Raw genomic sequence first — 21,899 nt, 5'->3', positions numbered from 1 at the left:
TCAAAATACTGGGAACATTTCCAGGTGAATGTGACATACATATAAAATCGGACACAACACCTGTTGTACACCCTCCAAGACGTGTACCTATTGCCATTATGGAGAGACTAAAAACAGAGTTATACAGAATGGTTAAAGACGAAGCCATTGTCAAAGTGACAGAACCGTCTGTATGGGTCAACAGTATGGTAACTGTTGAAAAACCCAATGGCTCTTTAAGGGTATGCCAAGACCCTAAAGACCTGAATGAGGCAATAGTGAGACCACACTATCCATCTAGATCAATAGATGATATTTTGCCTTACTTGACGGGTGCAACCGTATTTTCCAAGTTTGACGCTAGAAACCGGTTATTGGTCTGTTAAACTGAACAAGAAATCATCATTTCTGACAGTTTTCAATACTTCATTTGGCAGATATAGGTATCTGAGACTTCCCTATGGTTTAAATTGTGCTCAAGTCGTCTTTGTCCAGAAAATGGAGTCTTGTCTTAAAGGATTGAATAGCGCCAAGGTTATTGTTGACGATATATGGAAATATGTCAACTAAAAGGTATCAAACTCAATGCTGACAAAACCGAGTTTGGTAAGTCAGAAATAACTTTCTTTGGACATTTACTGACGTCAGACGGATTGAAGATTGATCCTTCGAGGTAAAAGCTGTCCAGGAAATGCCGTCTCATAAGTCAAAGTCTGAGCTAGATACTATATAAGGAATGGTAAATTATCAGCAACGATTTGCACCCAATCTTGCAGAAATGACTAGTCTGTTAAGACAGTTACTGTAAAAGACTGTATTTTCCGATTGGACCCAGAACATGAAATTGCCTTGAACAATATAAAAACGGTAATAACTCGAAACCCAGGACAGGTACTCTCGTACATTGATACAAATATTGATGTTGTGCTGCAAGTAGACGCATCACAAAATGGACTTGGTTGTGTTTTGCTTCAAAACGACAAACCAGTTTTCTTTGCTTCGAAAGCATTGGCGTCTGCAGAAATATAGTATGCCCAGATTATAAACGAGCTATATGCTGTATTGTATGGCATGACCATCAAATAACATATGGACGACATGTGGTAGTCCAAAGTGATCACACGCCAATTATGAGTCTAACACGCAAATGTTTGCATGTTGCTCCTCCAAGATGGCAAAAAAATGAGTTGGCAATTACAGAAATATGATTAGGAAATTGTTTATGCACCTGGAAAGTCGCAACTATTTGCAAGATGAACAGATTGATGTATGCAAAAACATAGATGTTCATACATTCTGTAATGGAAAACATTGCTATGAGTGAACAGAAAATTATTTTAGATTAAATGTGATCTTCATAAATTTACGTTTTAAAAGAAGAAAGATGTTGATTCTTAGTCTTAATGTATCTAAGGGACATAATTATTGATATACTACAACATATTTCTCTATTGTAGTTATTCATACTGAATAGTGAAAACTATGTTTCGTATATAGCTATGCCTGTAGTATTGTATTTCACTTGATGTTTGGGTATGAATGAATAAACATGCAACTCCATTTGAGATCTTAGGAATCTAAGACATTCCCCTTGTTCTTGTTATAGAACTATACTAACAACGCAACATTGTGTGTCTCTAAAATGTTAAGATAAGAGTTAAAATTATCAATGAAGGTCAGTTTGACTGTGTTCTTATATACTCGGTGTTGCTGTGTTGTCACGTTTATTTCAGACAGTATTGCCTCTGATTTTTGAAATAAACATTTTCATCATTCGAAGGTATTTATGTTTGAAGTATTCATTTATATTCCTTCGTGTAAACCTTGACTTAATAATCACAGACTAATTATCTCAATTGTATAAATACCGTAATTGCGCATTGACAGTGACTTTACTAATGACAAATAGAAAATAGGATAAAAACACATGGTGAACATAACAAATCAAAACAAAAATGATCCTGTAAAATCCAATACATTATTGCACATTTACTGTTCATGGAACAGTGCGTTTGAAAAACATCTTTCGAAGACCAAGCGTATGACATGTGCGTTATTGCGATTGCTTTGCGACATAGCACTTCGCTTTATGTTACTCAAATCCCGACAAAATCTTTGATCTTTTATTGTACAAATATTTTGTTCATACCAATAGCATTGTTAATCATAAATGAGTCGCATTATGCAGCATTGTTTAGAACGCAAAAAAAGCATATCCGTCTACGTTCAGGCCAAAGTTTTCCTTATATCAATTTCCATACATGTTCATTTTCGAGATTGCAGTCTAAGCATATTCATGTCCGTGCGGGCCTCAGTGCAAATGTAGATTTAGTTTCAGTAGGTGTATTGTTCATGGTGGAAAATGCAGAATAAGAATATATATCCTGGACACTTTTGTTATATAAACTGTTGAAATTTGCGGTTGAAAGTAAATCTTAAACAGACCTTTGGCGTACTAGTGTCATCATAATGTACGGAGCATCGTATATTGGGGAGGTACTGTTTAATGTTTGCATACTTTTATTGGTTAATAATTCAATGTTGACACAATTTGTATAAAAAGGGTTTATATTAAACTATTTAGGCTTAAATCGATATCATTATATGATTTTAGATAGAGTTCGATATCTTAATTAATATAGTTTGTACTCGACTGTCTTTTATCTGTGCTCAGATTATACTTTGGCATTCAAATTTTATCAGCAACTTTAATTTAAGATTTGATATACTAAATAGTATTTCTAGCTTATGATACACTTATGCCTTTTAATGTTTTTGCAACACCATCATTGATAATTACTTTACTTTTATCATGGTTACAAATGTGGTATAATTTTACGTCTTCTTTTTCAAGGACACGTCACACAGTTTTATTAAGCGGACATATTTTTTGTTCATTTTTCGGAGCAATGCACTGCACAGTAAGAAAAGAAAATACACGTTATAACAATAATGATCATTTTTTGATACGCACATGTTCTGTCCAGGCACATTTTCAGTCTGTCTTAAGCAAATTAATACAATTTACAGAGGTATTTTTTAAAACATGGTAGAATCTCTAAATACATGTCATGGAATAATCAAGGTGCAAACTATGTAACAAAATTAAACAATTTCAGTTCTATTTTTTCAGACGACAGATTTTTTTATATATTTTTCTAGTTATGTACTTATATCCTAGCCATACTCGGTTGATAATGTGAAAAAATGCAAATTGGATTAAAATTTTGAGATTTTGTACATTTGCAGAAAACATGTATATGGTTGAAAAACTCATTTTAGTGATATTTCATGATAATTTTGATGTTGAAAGTGAACTTTTAAACAACTCTTACAGATACTCATCGAAACAAGTTTTTGTGTTGTCCTGTCAATCATAATATTCATGAAAATGTTTAACTTACCGATTTAAAGGCAAAGAACCCCACATTTTCATAAGTTGATGCTTATAACTACAAAATTTTCCATTTATTGTGTTGCAGTATTGCATTTTTTAACTTAATTTCATGTAACCTTTGTTTGATCAGGGTCAAGAAATGTCAGATGGCGTTCAAGATAGCCGCCATAAATATCTTATTGAGTATTTCTATATCTAAATATGACACACATTTAAATAGATAAGACTGTTTATTTCAATGTTTATAGCTTTTATTATAATGTACCTTAAATTTACTTTCTGCATTGCCTACCTCAAGTTCAAGGCCATTTCACGTTTAAGGAACGAAAATGCCAAAAAAATGATATTTCCTGTATACTTTTATAGTTTGTGATACTAATCCAATTTGTATGTATCCAACTTGTGATGACATTTGTACCTTGATGTAAATTGAATATTTTTCATTTAAATCAGATTGCTTTTTATGGAATCGTTAACATCATTAAGTAAACTGCCAGTGTTATGGTTAGGGTAAGGTCACATATGTCCCCCAATTCTGATATGACCACCATGAGGCATTGACTACTTAACTATAGACCTGCACTTTGGTTTGGTTTGCTTTGAATGGGCTTGATGGTTGCCAAAATGTGTAGTATTTGGCACTTAATGGGCCTAATGTGAAAAAATATGGGTTTATGTGGCTCTGAATTGGCTATTGGTGTGCCTAATATGCACTTAAAATACTTAATGACTTCTGCACATGAGCTTGTTTGGCTTCATGGTTGCCAAAATCTGAACAACTTAGCACTAAGTAGACTAATGTGAGCTGCACATAGATTTGTTTGGCACTTAATGGGGCCAAACTTATGGGATTTTTAAGTCTTAATTAGAGCTGCATACATTATGGTCGCGTTACCATAGCTTTATGGTTGCCAAAATTGGTCTATTCGGGCTCTGAATGGGCTTTATGCTTATCAAACTGTGTTATTTGGCACTGATTAATCTTAATATATGCTTGGCATGTGTTTGTTTGGCTCTGAATGTGTTTATGGTTGTCAAAATGCTCTTTTAGAACTGAGCAGGCTTTATTATATATGAGCATATTATTATTGACCTCTGAATGGGCGTGTGGTTCCCAAACTGGGGTTTTGGGGCACAGATAACGCTTAATTTGAGCTATACATAAATTCGTTTGACTCTAATTAAAAAGGCTTCATGCTGCCAAAATGTGGTCTGCTTGGCACTGAGTAGGCTTAATTTGAGCAGCAAATGTGTGGTTTTGGTCTTTTTGCCTGTATGGCTGCCATCATGTGATATATTAGGTACTGAATAGTATGCTTAATAAGAGCAGCATATGGGTTTGTTTGATCCAAATTGGGCTTATGGTTGCCAAATGTAGTATTGTTTTGGCACTGAAAATGCTTTATTATAAATGCACAGTTTGGTTTTGCTCTTTATCGGCTCTATGATTGCGATAATGTAGTCAATTCGGCACTGTGGAGCTACACATGCGCTTGTTTTGCTCTGAATTTGCTTTATTGTAGTCAAAATTAAAACGATAGAGAACTCGACTGACTTAAGTATAACCCCTCTGAGGTGTGTTTGCATATGAAAATTTGATTAATGAAATTACTTAAGGAATTGCCAGACACTGGAAGGGTTTGTGTAGAAGCCTTTTGTTGTTAAGAGTGCTTTTTCGAAATGAGATGGATGTAGAAGAGACCTCCTATAATTTGATTGACACTGTATAAACTTTTTTGCCGCAGAATTTGAATTAACTGGGCACTGAATTGTCTTGAGAACTTATATAGGATTCTTTTACGCCTAATTGTATAAGGCATAGCAACTCTAGTGTTTTTGTGGCATTTGGTAGAGCTTCATAGCCTGTAAGTTTGGCACAATATGAACTGGCAAAATGTGGGAAGATGGTAGCCATAATGTGAGTACATGAGCTCTAGCTTGACGTTTGTAAACCCCGACTGGTTCTTGCTTGAGATTTGCCCCCTTATGGGGTTAAGAGCACTCAGTTGACTTATAGAAACACGATTTGGCTTTCTAAATACTTATATGACAGGGGAAGATGTTGTTTCTTGGTTAGTTTGTATTCAAATAATAACACAGGTTGCATACAAACTTGATAAACTTAAAGAGTGATACTTGCGGCCGGATAGGACTATAGAAAACTCACACAAAAAATGTATATAAAGCTTGTTAAGCAATGGCTGCGCTAAAGTATGGACATTGTATAGTTAGCTTTACTCTAAGTATTGAAAAAGAGATGAAATATGATTAAAAATGATAACTGATTTTATTAATGATATGACTTTTTCAATTTAAGTAAAGAATACGTAATATCGCTGTCGATATTGGTCATATTTGTATTTTGGCATTCAAATTTGATTATGAAGTGCTAAAGTGCATCAAAAAACAAAAATATCATATATCCATAAATGTACATGTTTCAATGCCACGCTGGCAAATTTGCACCTGGGGTATTCGTTGGACGCGTTTAAATGGTATTTGTGAACATTAAAATTATTTAATGAAAAGAAATTAGTTTGTGTTGGAAAGAAAATAATGCAGCTAAAATTACAGAAGATATCATATCCTGTAAGTGATACACCTCTTATTCACTGAGTTATATTATGTTTCAGTAGATAAAGAAAAATAGATATCTGCCTTCAAAAACAGAAATGTCATTCTGACAGAAAACATTAAAACTGCACGCAATCACGTTTTTTTTTTCATTCTAAAAATATAATCAAGAATGTGTTTAAGTTGATAACTTCTAAAGTATCAGCTGAAATAGGAGTGCGATAGCTTTTATAATTAAATGTTATTGAAAGTTCAGCCTTCCATTTTGATAGCTTTCATATGCCCGTATCTGCGGTTGATTTGTCCAAAGGGGTTAATTTGTCCTTGAGGGTAAATCTCGTTTAATAAACGTAACAATATACTTTAGAGACAAACATTTATTATTCAAACCTTTTGGAAACAGCACTTTCTTGACGATCGCATTTGGTAGAATTTATTTGAATAACACTAAGTTGTTTTCATAGAATCTTAAGAAAACATAGCAAAAAAAACAGAAACTGAATTTAGAAAAATATTTAAAAAAATCATAAACTGCCAGTTTATACAGTCCCTTGTTTAAGCAAATAAATAAAAAAAATCTCAATTGTTTGCCTTTTTTGTATTGACCTTGACCTTGACCTTGATATTGAAGAGGTCAGTTATTTATGTTAACATGAAGAACAGTATGAAAAAGATACCTGTCTTACATTTAGATATGCTTTAAATTGACACTAGCACAATTTTTCATAAGACTCTTACAGAACAGCAACGTTGTGACCACCTTTCGCATGCTGTAATGCTATGAAACGTTGGTTGCCAAAATGTGTAGTATTTTGCACTTAATGGGCCTAATGTGAAAAAATATGGGTTTATGTGGCTCTGAATCGGCTATTGGTTTGCCTAATATGCACTTAAAATACTTAATGACTGCTGCACATGAGCTTGTTTGGCTTCATGGTTGCAAAAATCTGAACAACTTAGCACAAAGTAGACTAATGTGAGCTGCACATAGATTTGTTTGGCACTTAATGGGGCCAAACTTATGGGATTTTTAAGTCTTAATTAGAGCTGCATACATTATGGTCGCGTTACCATAGCTTTGTGGTTGCCAAAATTGGTCTATTCGGGCTCTGAATGGGCTTTGTGGTTATCAAACTGTGTTATTTGGCACTGATTAATCTTAATATATGCTTGGCATGTGTTTGTTTGGCTCTGAATGGGTTTATGGTTGTCAAAATGCTCTTTTAGAACTGAGCAGGCTTTATTATATATGAGCATATTATTATTGACCTCTGAATGGGCGTGTGGTTCCCAAACTGGGGTTTTGGGGCACAGATAACGCTTAATTTGAGCTATACATAAATTCGTTTGACTCTAATTAAATAGGCTTCATGCTGCCAAAATGTGGTCTGCTTGGCACTGAGTAGGCTTAATTTGAGCAGCAAATGTGTATTTTTGGTCTTTTTGCCTGTATGGCTGCCATCATGTGATATATTAGGTACTGAATAGTATGCTTAATAAGAGCAGCATATGGGTTTGTTTGATCCAAATTGGGCTTATGGTTGCCAAATGTAGTATTGTTTTGGCACTGAAAATGCTTTATTATAAATGCACAGTTTGGTTTTGCTCTTTATCGGCTCTATGGTTGCGAAAATGTAGTCAATTCGGCACTGTGGAGCTACACATGCGCTTGTTTTGCTCTGAATTTGCTTTATTGTAGTCAAAATTAAAACGATAGAGAACTCGACTGACTTAAGTATAACCCCTCTGAGGTGTGTTTGCATATGAAAATTTGATTAATGAAATTACTTAAGGAATTGCCAGACACTGGAAGGGTTTGTGTAGAAGCCTTTTGTTGTTAAGAATGCTTTTTCGAACTGAGATGGATGTAGAAGAGACCTCCTGTGATTTGATTGACACTATATAAACTTTTTTGCCGCAGAATTTGAATTAACTGGGCACTGAATTGTCTTGAGAACTTATATAGGATTCTTTTACGCCTAATTGTATAAGGCATAGCAACTCTAGTGTTTTTGTGGCATTTGGTAGAGCTTCATAGCCTGTAAGTTTGGCACAATATGAACTGGCAAAATGTGGGAAGATGGTAGCCATAATGTGATTACATGAGCTCTAGCTTGACGTTTGTAAACCCCGACTGGTTCTTGCTTGAGATTTGCCCGCTTATGGGGTTAAGGGCACTCAGTTGACTTATAGAAAAACGATTTGGCTTTCTAAATACTTATATGACAGGGGAAGATGTTGTTTCTGGGTTAGTTTGTATTCAAATAATAACACAGGTTGCATACAAACTTGATAAACTTAAAGAGTGATACTTGCGGCCGGATAGGACTATAGAAAACTCACACAAAAAATGTATATAAAGCTTGTTAAGCAATGGCTGCGCTAAAGTATGGACATTGTATAGTTACCTTTACTCAAAGTATTGAAAAAGAGATGAAATATGATTAAAAATGATAACTGATTTTATTAATGATATGACTTTTTCAATTTAAGTAAAGAATACGTAATATCGCTGTCGATATTGGTCATATTTGCATTTTGGCATTCAAATAATTGTAAACTTGATTATGAAGTGCTAAAGTGCATCAAAAAACAAAAATATCATATCTCCATAAAGGTACATGTCTCAATGCCACGTTGGCAAATTTGCACCTGGGGTATTCGTTGGACGCGTTTAAATGGTATTTGTGAACATTAAAATTATTTAATGAAAAGAAATTAGTTTGTGTTGGAAAGAAAATAATGCAGCTAAAATTACAGAAGATATCATATCCTGTAAGTGATACACCTCTTATTCACTGAGTTATATTATGTTTCAGTAGATAAAGAAAAATAGATATCTGTCTTCAAAAACAGAAATGTCATTCTGACAGAAAACATTAAAACTGCACGCAATCACGTTTTTTTTTTCATTCTAAAAATATAATCAAGAATGTGTTTAAGTTGATAACTTCTAAAGTATCAGCTGAAATAGGAGTGCGATAGCTTTTATAATTAAATGTAATTGAAAGTTCAGCCTTCCATTTTGAAAGCTTTCATATGCACGTATCTGCGGTTGATTTGTCCAAAGGGGTTAATTTGTCCTTGAGGGTAAATCTCGTTTAATAAACGTAACAATATACTTTAGAGACAAACATTTATTATTCAAACCTCATGGAAACAGCACATTTCTAGACGATCGCATTTGGTAGAATTTATTTGAATAACATTTAAGTTGTTTTCATAGAATCTTAAGAAAACATAGCAAAAAAAAACAGAAACTGAATATAGAAAAAAATCAAAAAAATCATAAACTGCCAGTTTATACAGTCCCTTGTTTAAGCAAATAAACAAAAAATCTCAATTGTTTGCCTTTTTGTATTGACCTTGACCTTGATATTGAAGAGGTCAGTTATTTATGTTAACATGAAGAACAGTATGAAAAAAATACCTGTCATACATTTAGATATGCTTTAAATTGACACTAGCACAATTTTTTTATAACACTCTTACGTTGTGACCACCTTTGGCATGCTCTAATGCTATGAAACGTTGTTGTTTTTCACAAAAGGTACGAAAACTTTATCTTAAATATATTTTTAATTCAATGAAAATACTATTTTTAAATCACAACTTGTTTACAAAAAAAGACTAAAAAAGGAAAAATGGATATGGGGAAAATTGTGAGGTATTTTTCATACTCTGACCCTGAAATGACCGTTACCTTGACCTTATAGTGGTTAATGTTGTATGTAAATACAATATGAGAGAAATAATATAGATGTGAACCATAAGAACATACATTGTTTAGAAATGCTAGGTCCTAATGCTTGTTTCAGAGATATGTAGGCTTTAACTATTCTAGCTAAACCAGAAAATGTAAAAAATACTTCTATAGTGTAATATATCCATTTAATTTGAAATCAATAAAATCTGTAAATAATAGCAATCAAAGTTGGTTTAGGAATCAACTGCAAATACAAATAAATGGCTGGTCTGTCCCAGTCTCCAAGAAAATGTACGGTCTAAGGCAAACCGTCTGTGACTTTCTACCGCGATTAGCAAATATTCTGAGACATCTGATTTTCAATTGTTGTAATTCAAGTTGAATATCAAAAACAAAGTGAACTTGAACTTGAAACAGTTTGATTTGTTGAAATACGTACACGTAAACCACGAACAAAGAGATGACATAATATACAACGCCCCACGCTCAATGGGACAAATAACGGTTTGCCTCTGAGCAGGCACTTGCTTAAAAACCAAAGGACACATGAGGGTGAACCTAAAAACCCTTCTTTTGCAGTTTATAACAACTTTAGAAACAGTTTAGTTACTATTCAAAATCGTGGAATGTACAAGAAAGTGAATACATGGCATTTGTGCTGTTTTTGATTGATACGAAAAAGTCAAATTATGTCCTTACAGCCTATTCAGCAGGATGACAACTACAAAGACTTCTGCGGAACAATCATCGACGGTGGTCTCAAACATGCCTATTATAAACAAGAAGACCAATCTTATACCGACGAGTACTACCAAAAGAAAGTCTTCACCGACGAGAAACGGAAGGTAACCATCATTGGTGGCGGGATAGCAGGTCTCGTTACGGCATTTGAACTTGAACAGATAGGACACGAGGTTTGTGGTTTATAAATAATAGTATCCTTTTTATGCATGACGAACCCTTTACCTTTAAATCTAGTAAACTCTGATTTATGTTTTAGTATTGGGTGCAACTAAAGGCCAAACGACTTTTTGCTAGCGGTCTCCTTTATTATATGCCTATCAAATTCCTTTTGCATATCTTACAATGAAAATACAGCACGCCACATGGAAAAATCCGAAGTCTCGGAACTACTACCGCGTTGCTAAAAATGGCGTGACCAAAAAAGATGTTTAAACCTGTCAGCTTTTAAATACATAAAATTAACTAACTTTACTCACGCTCCAGAAGCATGTTAACATTCAGGAACATGGTTCTCATGTTCTTGAAAGAACATAAGGATAAGCACGAAGAAGAGAACACTTCCAATCTAGACAGCTACTTCACACATGCTTCAGTGAACTAGTTGTTTGCCATTTCGAACTCCATGAATTGTTGCATTATCCATGTTTATTATCATAACTATGCGCAGCTCATCAATGCAAAGAAAAAGGCGAATTCGCGTCACCGATAAAAATAGTGATTGACTCACGAACTTCCCTCAATTCAGCAAATTGTGATCGTCAAAAATACCAATGAATATTTACTTTGTTTAAAATGGCCGCGTTACGTCTACAGGAAATGACGATTAGTGTATACTCGTAAACAAATACCGCTTTTTAGTTGTTCTTTTTGGTTGTTTTTGTGCTGTGACGTAAATTAAATGTTTTTGTATAAGCAATTTGTGAAATTTGCTAAAAATGAACTATTTTGTTCTTATTTTGCTCAATAAAGTGAATTCTGTAACTTCTGACGTCGTTTCGCTGTAGCAGCCTCCCTTGACTGTATTACACAAAACTACGTAACACATTCGAATTCAAACACGCATTTGACAGATGGCGGGAAAATTAAATCAAATTTAAACCGAAAAAAATAAAAAGGGATAATTTAATAGGCATATTATGGAATATAACGATAAAGCGATTTTCTGTTGAACTGCATCACATCTCGTTCGGTGAATAAACATGTATGCGTCTCGACCTACGGTCTCGAAGGATACGTGTTTACACACCGAACTCGACGTGATACAGGTCACCAGAAAATCGTCGTATCTTAATATCCCCTATGTATTTATCAGGCATTTCTTATGAGTCATTTTTAAGAATACAAAATATACCATTCATTCTAAAAACACCTTCATTAATAGCAACCTTCGTCTAACAGCCATATTTTATCAATTAATTGAGTGGCTGCTTACGGCAGTTTGTAGTGTATTATCAAAAACAATTTCGCAGTCCGTCATTTGAAAAAACTGTTTGTTCACACAATTGCTTAATAGAAATAGATAAATATCCAGACCTTCAATTTAAATGCACATTTGTCAGAAATCTAAACATTTATTTACGATTCTCATGTAATAGGTGCAGATTTTGGAACTGCAATCTCGAGTGGGTGGAAGGATCAAGACATGTAGGGAAAAGTTTTTCGATGGGTTGCACAGCGAAGGTAAGCACATTTTACAGGTATGGATTACTAACAAAGAAGCGGGCTTCTTTTGAAGAAATCTGTAATTCATTTATGCTTCTATTATTTCGTTTATGATGGTTGATGCGCCGACAAAGCGACAAATTAAAACACAAAAACCAGACAAACGGAACATAGTAACACGATGTCGAATTCTGACACGAAACTGCTCAAATAAGCATGCATACAACCAAGACGTTGGTAATCGTAATTGTTCATCATCATGTTGATCAGTTTGTTTACCAACATCAAAATGTTGGTTGTCCGTGCTGCGATATGTAAATGTTCAATGTTTTAGTAATGTAAAGAATGAAATAATGTCGACGTAGTTGTTTATTCAAATATGCGAGACGATCAAAGCGCACTTAATGCAGTGATGGTCGCCTAGAAATTTTTAGCAATCGAAAGTAGATAACTGCAAATAGAAAAATCAAACCATAAACTTGCAGCTTGTATGTAAAACCTATATCCATTTCATTCCGACAGGTGGTGCCATGCGTCTACCAAGGAATCACTTCCTAACTCACGCCTACCTGGAAAAGTTTGACATTGAATTGAGACCGTTCCAAAACTACCAGGAAAACGCTTATATGTATCTCTATGGCGACAAAATAACAATGAAAGGTATAAGCATACGCACTTGAAGTAACTGTGTAAATATACGTAGTTGTCGTCATTTCATTTATAATTATTGAAAACTGCTATATAATCAGAAGAATGATCAACTTGGTTTGCCAAAACTTTTAATCATTATTCATTTCGTTGATTGCACTATTGCATATGATTTTACACCACAGTAAGACTATCCGATTTCCATAAAAAGTATTCATTATCAAATTCAAAAATCTATACTCAGGTAATTAAAGTAAAGAAGAAAAGGTTTTATGTCTTGTATAATAATTGTACTCTTACTGAACGGTTTAACTGACAAAAAATATAGTTTCTAAAACATAAATACATTTTCGTATGGCAAGTGGGATTTTATGAAGAACTCACAATTGATTTGATTTTACAAATTTAGCCTCTACGTGTAAGATTATATGGATTGAAAGTGCCAAAATAACTTATCGCTCTCAGCCGTTAATTCCATCTGAATTCCCAAGAAATTGCCGAATTTAGCAGACAATGCGCAATAACGCCCAAATACACAAGCTGTTCTTACACATATACCATTGAATGCGAACAATTTCGAAAGCCTCGGAATATCTCCGTTAAGTCATGATGCAAGAACATTGCGAACAATTGCGGCTGCATTTGAGTAGTGTTGTACAATCGCGGCACTTCGCGTAGTTCGTGTTAATTTCCGAAAACAATAAAAAGGAAAGGAAATACTACTTCTTTGCCAGTACTAAATCATAACATTTCACTTCAAATCGATTTTATCAAATCATATTGTTACACAGACATACGCTATGCGTAGAGCTACATGCCTTATTGTAAAATCGCACATGGTCTAGGAATGATGATGGTAATAAATGGCAAACATAGTGATTTTATTTAAACATTAATGTGTTTTTGCAGATTTTTTAAAAAACAATAAGATGTACTGCGACCGGTATTGGCCTGGTTGGGATGCAAATATTCCTCGCCATTTAAAGAAAGAAGTTACAGGCGTTTGTAAGTATTTTAAATATTAAGGTTTATACATTATTAATGTAGCGTTGTCAGGGTGAGGAATCACGTGACTTCAACGGGGTTCTCACATGTGTCACAACGGTTCAAAACCGATGTAAACAAGCAAGAAAGTGACAGTTATTTCTAAATAACCTTTTTGAGAGAAAAGATGGGAAAATATTTCTCAGCCTATAAAAGACTATGCTATTTTCTGCTTCTACTTCGAATCGACAGGATTTTGTAGAACGATGCTACGCTGTTTGCGCCGTGATTCTTTGTTTAGTACATATTTCTCAGTCATTTGTATTACTTAAGATATCAGACATGCGTTTAAAAGTAAGTTTTGCTCATTACTCTCATAAAACTAATTGTCCGTTAAATGTTATTTTAGTTTTTTCAAAAAATATCGAATTTTCATGAAGGGCTATTGTAAACGTGATAGTGATATGTTCTGTCGTTAACGTAAACTTCTTCTCATCTCAATACAGCTGACTATGTTCAGTCGGTATCCTTAACAAACTTATCATAACATGCTCAGTTTATTCTATTTTATGGTTTGTATTGCCCTCTCATTTGTGACGATAATTTATACAACCTAAAGCTCTTATTCATGGTATGAATTTACACCAATTTGATCGATTTGAAACTTCCAAATATTCAGTATCCCTGCAGTTTCACCAAATGTTTACAAATATGGATAAATTAAATGGATGAAGTAATAGATACACTAAAATGGAAGGCAAAATTCACTTCAGCCAAACCCGTCTCATGTACGTTCAAAAATTAAAGAAATTCAACACCCAATAAACGACAAATAGCAATAACAATTAAATAACATAAACGCCATTCCTAAAGGTTAATCATAAAACTGCCCACGCTCCAGTTAAATTCCATGCTTCGAAAATGGTCAAAATATCTTTATCCATTAGAAATCAGGATATAATAAGAAGCACTGACAACGAAATTGACTACCTTCTCTCATAAGATGATAATTTGTATCTGGCATGGCCTTTCATCCCCAACCCGAGCATAGCGTGTTATGCGGAAACAAGGTTAAAAAGTTTTCGCTTTTCAAATAATACCATATGACAATGTTTCCATTGTGGTGCAGACGACGGTCTTCAACAAGGGAGGCAGGTATTTGATGACAATAGAAGAGTTATGAGTATCTATTATGTGGTTCCGGTACAGATAGAAAAATCCGACCCGAGAGCTTGCGTTACCGGCCACGCAAGCGTGCCCGAGCGTTGGAAGTTTCGATCCTTACTAGAAACACTTGATTGATATTTCCTCTTACATATCTAAAAGTTTTAATTTGTGGGAAAATTGTTGTAGAAATTACTATTTTGTATATTTCAAAAAAGTTGTGTAGCTATGAGCACGATAAGGATGTCCAGTGTGGCCAAATATTTTAGTCTACTCATCTGGGGAGGGGGAGAGAAAAGGAGAAAAAGAAATTGGTAGCTTTAACGCCATAGAAGAAAATATCACCAACCAGAGACCTTAAGTGGAATCACAAGCCTCGAGTTGTGAAAATAAAGTTTCATAGTTTATTCAAATGCATAAAGGCCTTAGGCCTATGAACATACACCAATGGAATTCATAGTTTGTATATATAATTAAATGCATATCTATCAATCGATCGTAGGTCACGATAAACATTATTACACGTATACTTATCTTTACTAACAAGGTACATTCAAAACACAAATTAAACATAGACAGTACACATACAATATAATATAAGCATATTGAGGTGACAGTGGTTACAAATATCATTTGAATGAGTTATCTAACATCTTTATATGTACAACAGGGACTCTAAATTAAAAAGTTTTGTGGATAAACATTGCTTATTTTCTTTGAATAGTTTTATTGGTATTTGTAAAAGTTCAACAAATGTGGTTATATTTGGTTTATTTAAATAGTTTTTATGTATGTATTGTATTGTCTTCTTCAACAACTAAATAATGAACATTCAAACAAGAAATGAATCTCATCTACTATTTTATGGCAAACTTGACTTTTCCTTTCAAATTCAGATTTGTACCTCAATTTCTTACCTGTGCGACAAAAGTGGTTGTAACTTACAGTCAGTGAAAAAAAAAATGTATTGGCAATAGCTGAATTAATAAATTCAGCAAACCACTTTTGTACATATACATTTTAGTCTCTGTTTCAGTTCACTTTAAATATATATTAAAATCACCAACACTTTGAAATAACCATGCATCATAAAATCCTAGTGATTGTAATTTATCTATAATAACTTTTGCCTATGACTAACAATTTGGCAATCTTTCTTAATATCTATACGATTTTCTTAAAAAGCTTTAACATATTTAAAGGGACTGTACACCACATTTGCATCAAAAAAGTTTTATTCTGTAAGGAATCTCAGGACAATTAATTAATAGAATGTGTTACGCTTTGATATCATGATAGTAAAAGAAGTACCAAAATGTAAAAATAAATGTGCGGGAGACCGGGTTCGAACCCGTGTTGCCAAAACTGCAAACTAGTGTTGTATCCACTGTGCTACGAAGGCTTACTTCAATCGAATAGTATATTTAAGCTATAAACCTAACTTGGTAATATCACGTGATAACATCGACTGGCTAGTCACGCATAAGGAAAGAAATCTGCTAGGTAGACATACCCAGTAATCCTTTTTAATGGAAAAAATACGAAATAATTGCTGAACTGAAATAAATTGTAAACAATGTGGTACTTCAGTTAGTAAGTTTCAATGCATTGTACACATTAATTCCAAGTTTATGTCAGTTTTCAACAATTTTCTTCTTTTTTCGTGCAATTTGATCATCTGGTGCACAGTTGCTTTAGTATCGTCACATTGTGAAATCTTTTACAAATAATAAATCACATTTACAATTCCTATAATTAGTAAAGTCAAACAACAATGGTATATGATTATATTTATATATCAAAGAAGTTGTTATTGCATCCATTACATTCATTACTTAAAATGGTTGAATTTTTACATTATTATTGCGACGTTTTGAATCATTTCACTCAAAGGGTTTTTCTTAAATCATGAAAAAAGAAATAAGTAGTTTTTAATGACGTCATATACAAATACAATGGATCCAACCTGCAAAACATGTAATCACTATTTCTTTTATTCAATAGTTTAATGATTTATTATACATTAAAACGTAGTTCAATCATTTCTTCACTGTTGACTTTCTTTTACCAGGGGATGTACATGGAACGGAGTTGGCTTGAGTATATCTTTTCTTCCATTTGAATGTACTCATCACTGCATCAATAAAATTTATCCATCTTTTGTCAACATTTGGTGAAACATAAAAGGGTTGACTCCATCTCTTCCAGAAGGACAATGCATGATTTGGACAAATCACCATGACTGCCAACCTAGAATATAAATTTAATAATTTTAATCGAACAAATGGATGGATATATATTCATTTCATAAAATAATTATTATTTGGAATAAAAGTTAAGTGTTGAATGCATTATCGTCAATGTTGAGAGAGTAGTTCAAACAACTTATTAAATCAATTAAGCATGTTATGAGAAGAATTCACGTTAACAACAGCAAATATAAAATTCACGTTAACAACAGTCTCTCTTGAAATATCGATATTCATTAAAAGAACTAAAATAAATTTTACAAACAATTCGTTTAATGAATGAAATGAGTAAAATCAACATATTAACACATGTTTGAGTTCTTAAATATTACTAATTACTAAGAAATGTATACAAAACAAAGACTCACGGCGCAAACAGCGTTGCATCGTTCTACAAAATCCTGTCGATTCGAAATTTTGGCCAAGGATTCCATCGTTATATTACAAGTAAATCCAAAATATTTCACACTTGTAGAAGCAGAAAATAGTATAGTCTTTTATAGGCTGAGAAATATTTTCCCATCTTTTCTCTCAAAAAGATTATTTAGAAATAACTGTCACTTTCTTGCTTGTTTACATCGGTTTTGAACCGTTGTGACACATGTGCGAACCCCGTTGAAGTCACGTGATTCCTCACCCTGGTTATTATTAAGAAAATTGAGAATTATACAAAGTAATTGTAGTGTTATTATTTACATATTAAGAATTAACCATTGTATAGTTGTAGTGTTATTGTTAAGATAAATAAGAATTATATTTTTTTGTAGTGTAAGTATTTAGAATAGGTAGGCTTATTCGTTATTATTGCAGTCAAAATATTTAGAATACGTAGAATTATAAATTAAAATTGTAGTGTACGCATTTAAAGGTACAATCTACAGATAAAATGGCATTTTGTTTCGAGTACTTGTGCTTACGAAGTGTATTGTTTTATGTACATGTTTATTAATTTGAAGGTATCTTATATGGCTGTCAGACCGGTTATCTATGTTTCATAACACCTGATTCATGCTGACGTGTATAATATATGTATTTATAAACACACGTCACTATACTAAAACAATACATTCTCACAAGTTCAATTAATAGTAATGTCTGCGAGGGATGATAAATTAACTGACCCGGGTCCGAAGAACTACATATTGTGGTTAAACATGCATCACTATTATATAAAACCGTTTATTGCGTGTTTAACTATTTTGTAATATCATTTTTAATTGTGTATATTTCTTAACAATGTTATGATAGTTCAACTTCCATTGTAAAGCCAAGCCAGTTCACTATAACGTATTATCATTATGTATTCAATTGGACGTATTTAATAACGTTGGTGAACTATTATCGAATTTGAGAAGATTTTCTCATTATATGTGTACATGTGCACATGTAACTGTCCATTTGCGTTTTATATTACATGACCTGGTTTTTCACAACCACTCAATGTTTATCTGTTCTGTAACAAAACACAATGATCGTCAAAAATTAACTCATCAAATAATTTTAAAGGTAACTTTTATTGCTATGATGTTGCTTTACATTCGGGAAACCTCAAACGTTTTCGAGAGCCTCAATGCAAAAGCAAAAGATCATAGTTCGTGTTGTGTTGGGTTTAAAGCCCTATTTACAACTTTGATCACAAGAAAATGGTAACCTGCTTAATTGTTTCCAGAGATATAAAACAGAAGGGCTTGAATAAGACATAAACATAATGATAGGAGCAGCTATTCGAATATATTAACAAAAAATACCAAGAAACGTTTATACATGTTTATTTTATCAAACGATACCTTTGTGGCGAATATAATAAATATATTATGTGTATTGTGAAATGTTTCTGACATTGTAGTTATTTTATTTCACGTTCATAACCATATATAAATATATATATATATATATATATATATATATATATATATATATATATATATATATATATATATATATATATATATATATATATATATACATCTTTGTAGTGGACTACTTCGATCGAACAACGGCTCCCGTGATGGAACAAATTAGAAATAACCATACCAAAAAGGGTTGGGATGTTTGGTTAGAAACATGGAGCAAACTTTCGGTTGAAGGCTTCCTAAGGAGTCCCAAAGACCCAAACAACGAACTTCTTCCTTGGCCTGAAGTTGCTATCACGGCCTATAAGGTTGGTCCTTAAATCTGTAAATGCCCGATAGTAGCCATATAATGACCACACCGTACGTCTGCACGCATCTATTAATTATCGTAGTCCCAACTTTGTATCAGTGCTGAATTTATAACACTAAAAGCATTAGTAATTTTGAAGACTACTGGATAGAAGATCAAAACTTAAGCAATGATGTGCAAAATTCGCGTCATGACTCTAAATTGAACAATATGACGTTTTCGATGGCTTCTTGAAGATCATCCTTCTGAGTACTTGTATTGAGGATCATGTTTCGCCTTATTGACAGTGTATCTGTTCATGTCATGCGTTCGAGACAGCCCTGAATGTGAAACCTGGTCAACTAGCTTCCCTGGTCAAAACACTTCTTTGAATCCATCTTTGAATAACAATTCCAAATCACCGATATCGAGTTGGGGATCCATAATTAGCGTATAAGAACTTTTGACACACATCTGAAATACGTAAATATGCCAAACGTATGTCGGCAATTCCAAATGTAACTTGTATTCAATTTGAAAAGAGCATATTAAGTAAAGTGTTATTGATTTAAGAGGGGGAGTCGTACAATGCATTCTACTTTATATGCTCAAAGAATTACTTAATATTGTTGTCACATTAGCTATTTCCTTGTTTTATTTTAAGTATTATATAGCTTTGCGTCCTGTTTTCAGGTAACATCATACTCCCCGATGTTGGACAGTTCGTTGGTGAATGGGTTACGCGAGACACTAGGTGGCTGGTGGGGAAACGATCTCCAGACACCTGTGGATGGAATGGACGCTCTTCCAAAGGCATTCCTTCGAAACAAAAATGGCTACCATGGAGACATCAATCTTTCAAGGAAAATTTTCTTCAACATGAAAGCAGAGAAGATCGAGGTATCTGAAAACGGTCGCGGCAGGAGGACAACCGTTTTTGCCAGAAACGTTACCACTGGTCAGCAGTACAAGTTCGAAGGTGATGCTGTTTTTGTAACTGTCCCCTTACACATTCTGAGAAACATCGAGATGCCAAAGTTCCTCACACCGCAGCTGAGTGATGCAATCACTGACATGAACTACGCTGCATCCACAAAGATAATGCTACAGTCACGAGAAAGGTTCTGGGAAAAACAAGGTATTATTGGAGGCTTCAGCAAGACCAACATGACAATAGGCCAGTTGCACTATCCAGGCTACGAGGCTGACCAGGAAGACAAGGACGACAAGGACGACCACGTTCGTGAAGATAAAAGAGGCATACTGATGGTTTACACATGGGGCACTGATGCCCTGATTCTCGGCTCACAGACGCACCAAGAAGCTATCCAGACCGCTGTCAACCAAATCAGCAAAATCCATCCAGAATTTATCGATGACAATCAGTTTGAAGTTGCAATGGTACAAGCTTGGGAGAACGACCCGTCGGCACAAGGAGCTTTTGTCAGTCTGAAACCACACGAGTATCTCGATGACATGAAAACCATCTTCAAATCCAGTCCACCTGTCTATTTCGCAGGAGAAGCGATCTCATGGGCGAATGGATGGATCCAGGGTGCGATATTCTCTGCTTTGCTACAAGCTTACCGTTTCCAAGCTTACTTGGAAGCACCTGAAAAAAATTTAGAAGCGTTGATGTTTAACAATATGTTTACCAGATTTTCTTCAGCAAAGCCTCCACACTTTGGACGTGGCAAGAAACGTTCCAAAAAAGAAATACAAAGTCAGCAAACAAGGGTACCAAAGAAGAAAAGAGAGTAACGACATAGTAAATTGAGTTACTACCAAACATTGTGAGATTGAGTTATGCCTCTCAACTACCGTATACGCTTCTTATGACCTTTCTCAACAACCATATTTTAATTAGAAATATAAAACAATTACATGTTTCTTACATTTGTTCTTTTATCGCCAATTAACACGCATATACACCATATATACATATATTCATCGTTAAAACTTAAACCTATTGTAAATAAAGCAGTTTACCTATTTCATCGTAGAATGTCAAATATAATGCTCTTCTATTATCAATCGTTTTTGGGTGTTTTTTTTGCTTATTAAACCTATGAAAATGAATTGAGACATAATTGTTCATACATTTAAAACTTTCTGGTATAGGTACATTACTTACATAAATATTTCATGCTTTTCTTGTTATCATTAATAAGACACAGGTGACGGACTCAACACCACTGAAAAACCATCAAAATCAAGAATACAATGTAGAAAGAAATGTGTGTACATGTATAGTAATGCCATTATTGATACAAGTATGACAAATCATAAATGACATAGTCGTAATTTCTAGTTTGTGTTTTGTTTCCCTGTCCTATAATACTACCTTGAGAAGTGAAAACATGTTAAACCTTTGTACTTTAGATTGATTGTATCTCATACTAGATGTGTCAAGTTTATCATTAAAATTTCAAGACAGTTCAGTGTTTTTTTTTGTGTTTTTTCTGATCCTGTCATTGAGGCGTTAAAGCTGCACTCTCACAGATTGAACGTTTTGACAACTTATTTTTTGTCTTGAAACGAGAACTTAGATCGCAGATTTTTACATTTAAGGTCAAAAAATGATGCTTTATGCATTTTTCTTAGACCTTTAGTAACGGTTTAAGCCATATAACATTAATTTTCGAACGGA

General features: G+C 33.8%; 1 protein-coding gene across 1 annotated transcript; it reads left to right on the top strand.

Annotated features, from left to right (window-relative positions):
* Positions 1-2,271: 2,271 nt before the first annotated feature.
* Positions 2,272-21,686, top strand: LOC128210400 (putative L-amino-acid oxidase YobN). Its single transcript, XM_052914744.1, has 7 exons — positions 2,272-2,475; positions 10,358-10,570; positions 11,996-12,080; positions 12,585-12,722; positions 13,620-13,715; positions 19,084-19,268; positions 19,943-21,686. Exons 1-7 carry the CDS (start codon positions 2,449-2,451, stop codon positions 21,008-21,010), a joined length of 1,812 nt encoding a protein of 603 aa, XP_052770704.1. The 5' UTR covers positions 2,272-2,448; the 3' UTR covers positions 21,011-21,686.
* Positions 21,687-21,899: the final 213 nt, after the last annotated feature.

Source organism: Mya arenaria, chromosome 12 (assembly GCF_026914265.1).
Source record: "Mya arenaria isolate MELC-2E11 chromosome 12, ASM2691426v1".
Taxonomy (NCBI): domain Eukaryota; kingdom Metazoa; phylum Mollusca; class Bivalvia; order Myida; family Myidae; genus Mya; species Mya arenaria.
Note: the sequence above shows the minus strand (reverse complement) of the source record. Positions and strands in the feature narration are given on the sequence as shown.

Coding starts and splice junctions, on each gene's coding strand:
- LOC128210400 (XM_052914744.1), top strand. CDS start 2,449: ATGTACGGAGCATCGTATATTGGGGAG. Junction 12,723..13,619: donor CGACAAAATAACAATGAAAG/GTATAAGCATAC, acceptor GTGTTTTTGCAG/ATTTTTTAAAAAACAATAAG. Junction 13,716..19,083: donor GAAAGAAGTTACAGGCGTTT/GTAAGTATTTTA, acceptor ACATCTTTGTAG/TGGACTACTTCGATCGAACA.